This window comes from Chenopodium quinoa, unplaced genomic scaffold (assembly GCF_001683475.1).
Source record: "Chenopodium quinoa cultivar QQ74 unplaced genomic scaffold, ASM168347v1, whole genome shotgun sequence".
NCBI classification, from domain to species: domain Eukaryota; kingdom Viridiplantae; phylum Streptophyta; class Magnoliopsida; order Caryophyllales; family Amaranthaceae; genus Chenopodium; species Chenopodium quinoa.
Window position 1 is genome coordinate 8,223,622 of NW_018742418.1, and position 4,204 is coordinate 8,227,825.

Sequence of the window (4,204 nt, forward strand, 5' to 3'; positions counted from 1 at the left end):
TTGTTTATAATATGTTGTTTATAATATGTTGTTTTTTTAATATGTTGTTTTTAATATGTTGTTTTTTTTTAAAAAAAACTTGTGATTTATTTAATATGTTGTTTTTTTAATTGAAGTGGATGGGTCGGTCTATGGAGGTCATCAACAGGACCCTGGAGGAGTATCCGAGCCTATCGCGTGATATAAGAGCAATGGCTGAGGTGCTACGAGCTGATTGGAGGGCGATGATGGGGTTGTGAACTTCCTGTTTGTTTTTTTATTTCCCTTGTACGCATTTCGTTTATGTACTATTTATTCGTCACGTACTTTAAGTATTGAACAACTGTTTTGGTGGTTTTCTAAATATTTTGTTTAATTAAGTTCAATTCGTTGCAAATTACATAACGACAACTGTTTAACATAAATGAAAGTACAACAACATGTTCACTATCTAATTAAGGCATCCCACATGTTCCTTCTAGCTTCGTAACGCTGATCCCAACCGTCAACACTTGGGTCGTGGTGCTCGGTCCACCAACCTGCAACCGGGGGAAGTGGCGAATCAGGTGCAAGTTCAATACAAATAAAATGTAAGGCCCCAACTGTAGTGATGACAAACTCTCGCTTCGGTGATGTGACCCCCCTTCTTGCCCGCAACGGCAATATCGTGAGGCATGGGTAGTAGCAAGTTGGTGTTTGGCCTACACCAAGAATAATAACCGTTGCGTTGAACCAAGTCGCAATAGGAAATAAATCTTGTATTGCAACCATCCAATGACGGGAATCAACCGCCCCACCGTCCCATCGAATACGCTGCACATTGATCTCAAGTCTTCCAAGCCCATAAATCCTCTCATATAGGGCTTGATAACCGAGGACCTCATTCGCTATTGTCTCTCGAGCGTCATACCATCGGCCTTGATCACCGAAGAAGAACTCGGCCACACAATGAAACCCACAGTTCCCATCGCCAATGACATCCTTCCATCCTGTGATGTAAGGCAACATCGGCCCTGGAAGCATGTGTCGATAACGGCTTTGGCTAATGTCGTTTACATCTCCTGCACAAATGTAGGTTTCAGTTAATAGTTTAGTGAACGCTGATTTATGTGAAAAACACAACACTCAATCGTACCTGTTTGTCGTGCGCCGCGTATAGTGTGTTGGCGGTTTACATGTTCAAAATAAGAACGATCACGTCTTGTATCATTGTGTCTTGGTCGACCACGAACCCGGTGGTTTACAGCAGGCTCTCTGAGATCGAAATGATCCGGATGCAACTCCTCTTCAATGATGCGAGACACGTTTCGAAGAACAGCAGGATCACTATCAAACACCTCCTCCATCAGAGAACGAAAATGTGCGGCATCCTCGGTCGAGTCATTGTCAGGCACCGTCCGACCATCTCCAGAACCAATAACCAAGGTCCTCCAAAACGGGTGAATTTGCCTTATGTACAATCCTGTCCCAGCAGCTAGCGAAGCATGTATCTGGCATGCACAGGGAAACCCGTGGGTCACACGCATTGCACATCCACATCGTTCGTGCACTTGATAACTCAGCTCCCTCATCCTCCTTGTCTCCTCATCAAGAACCTTCAAACAATGCTGAGACACCTTCCCGTTTATACGTGATAGTGGCAACTGTCGGTACTTTTGACCTATCTTCGACCTAGAAGACTCCAAACCATTACGAATTGCGATGATTTGATTACCAATGTGGCTATGAACTCGAGCCCATACAGTATCCAAAGAACCTGCACATTACAAAGAAAATCAGTTATGATTTGTAACTGAAATTCCTAAATAAAAGTACGTACATGAAGTACAATAAGCAAACACCAAACCTGTCGAGGAATCAAATCACATCTTCACGGTCGAATGTTGGCTCTCAACTCTGCAAGTGCTGGTGTTTCCATAATGTAGAACTTGGTTTGTCCAAAATGTCACGAACTTCGTTTTATGACAAAGCCATGTGTTCTCTACATATTGTATCACTGCTGGAAAACTTGCCCACTTATCCTTCATGTTTTCTACAGCGGCCTCATAATCTTCCTCAGCTGCAGCGTCCATGATACGTTTCCATTTTCCGTTTTTGAAAGACGCACCGATTTTCTTGCTTTTGAACATAGCAGTGACCCGAGCCTCCACATCTTTGTTAATGTGCCATCGACAAAGTAAGTGCGAGGTTCCTGGAAACACTTCCCTCAATGCAGCACATAGCCCAAGCTCACGGTCTGTCAAGAAAACCGACGACTCCTTATTATACCTAATCACGTCTCTCAACCTCTGCAAAACCCATCGATAGCTTGTCGTGCTCTCGTTGCGCATGAACACGTAAGCGACGAGAAAATTCTGGTTTGTCGGTGTCACGCTAACTATCTCAAAGAACGGCATCCCGTATCGGTTAGTCTTGTAAGTGGAATCGATATCGATCACATAGGGGTACAGACGTAGGATGTCTACCATGACTGGATGCGCCATAAAGGCGTGCTGTAAAACGCCATCATCATCGGACATGACCCAGTAAACATACTGACTCTGCCTCGCCAAATGTAGAAATTGCTGAACAACTCCTCTCCCATCAGACATCTCCTCTCTGAAGTCATTCCGGCAGTTGTAGATGTGTCTGATGTTTGGATGATCAACAGGAAATTGCTCCGCAATAGTCGCCATGATGTTACGCGGTGCAACCTTAGACTTCGTCATGTCACGCACAACCTGCTTCGCATTCGGGCTCAACCCACTAATTTTACAATGACCCTCTGGATACGCAACCATTGGATGGTTGTGGGTCCCAGTTACATCATCTTTCTCCCGGATAAACCAAGTATTGGTGACGAACTCGTAAAATATCTTGATGTAGAAAGGACAACCAACGCCCTTGGTTTTAGTGTCCTTCCGAATTGCGTTCTCAAGATCTCTCGGCTTACTCCTGCGTCCCCGGTCACATCTTAAATATCGAACTGGTCGACCATCCCTCTGTTTGTTGATAGACGATTTCACCAAAATAAATCCCAGATTAATTGCAACAGCATCCGCCCATGTAACTGCATCGTCAAACGTTAGAAAAACCGTGTCTGTCACAAAATGTGCACTGTAATTCACAACGTCACCGTCGTCTTCAACCTCCGAATCCTATCAAAATAACAACACAAACAAATAAAACACGCAAGGATTAGTATTTTAAATTTAACAATAATAATAACAATAATAATAAAAATAATCATAATAATAATAAAAATAACAATAATAATAATAATAATAATAATAATAACAATAACAATAACAATAACAATAACAATAACAATAACAATAATAATACTAATGATAATAATAATAACAATAATAATACTAATGATAATAATAATAACAATAACAATAATAATACTAATAATAACATTAACATATAATAACTAATATAATAATAATAACAACAATAGTAATAATAATAGTAGTAATAATATTAATAATAATCATAATCATAACAAAAATTTACAAAATTAACAAAACTAATATTAATAACCATAATAATAATAATAATAACAATAACAATTACGTAAAAAAAACAAAAATAATAGGGACATCCGCCTTTTTTTTTCCGGAAACCTGGGGTACATCCGCCCAAAATTTCCGGATGTCCCCACATACATCCGGAAATTTCAGGCAGATGTACCCATCCGGATGAAATTTCCGGATGTTTCTCTCAACATCTGGAAATTTTGGGCAGATCTCCCTCAGGTTTCCGGTAATAAAAGGCGGATGTCCATTTACAAAAAAAAAAAAAAAAATTTCCGAAATACTTACAGATTCTTCCGTCGAATCCTCCGGCGTGTGAACGTTGTCGTCGTCCATCGTAAAACACCACTTCGTACACTTTTCTTTTCTGCCCCGGGATTTTTAAATTCCTCGGGATTACCGTACAATGGTGGAATTGGGATTTTTTAATGCTCGGGATTTTTTTAACACAAGTGGTGGGCTCGGTAATGTTTAATGTTGTCGGTAACTAAATTTACCTATGGTGGACCTTTAAATAGATAAAATACCCACAAGGGCAAAAAAGTCATTTCAATTAAAAATGTGAACGTCACCCAGTAATTTGCGAACGACGAATAGCGATTCAGTATTTTTTTTAGGGAAATTTGAGCCATTGACAACCCTACTCCAAATATTAATATGTAAGGAAATTGGGCTAAACATTTACAAATTATCCAGAAAAATGGGTT

General features: G+C 40.2%; 1 protein-coding gene across 1 annotated transcript; it reads right to left on the bottom strand.

The window, feature by feature from the left end:
• Positions 1 to 426: 426 nt before the first annotated feature.
• On the bottom strand, positions 427 to 3,833 carry LOC110714449. Its single transcript, XM_021892966.1, has 4 exons — positions 3,786 to 3,833; positions 1,988 to 3,116; positions 1,115 to 1,735; positions 427 to 1,040 (listed from the first exon to the last, which is right to left on the bottom strand). Exons 1-4 carry the CDS (start codon positions 3,831 to 3,833, stop codon positions 427 to 429), a joined length of 2,412 nt encoding a protein of 803 aa, XP_021748658.1.
• Between the last annotated feature and the right edge of the window lie 371 nt (positions 3,834 to 4,204).

What these genes read in the sequence shown, in the direction of transcription:
- LOC110714449 (XM_021892966.1), bottom strand. Translation starts at nt 3,833, where the DNA reads ATGGACGACGACAACGTTCACACGCCGGAGGATTCGACGGAAGAATCT. An exon ending in AGGATTCGACGGAAGAATCT is followed by an intron (nt 3,117 to 3,785) that starts GTAAGTATTTCG and finishes TTATTTTGATAG; the next exon opens with GATTCGGAGGTTGAAGACGA. An exon ending in ACGCGGCGCACGACAAACAG is followed by an intron (nt 1,041 to 1,114) that starts GTACGATTGAGT and finishes ACATTTGTGCAG; the next exon opens with GAGATGTAAACGACATTAGC.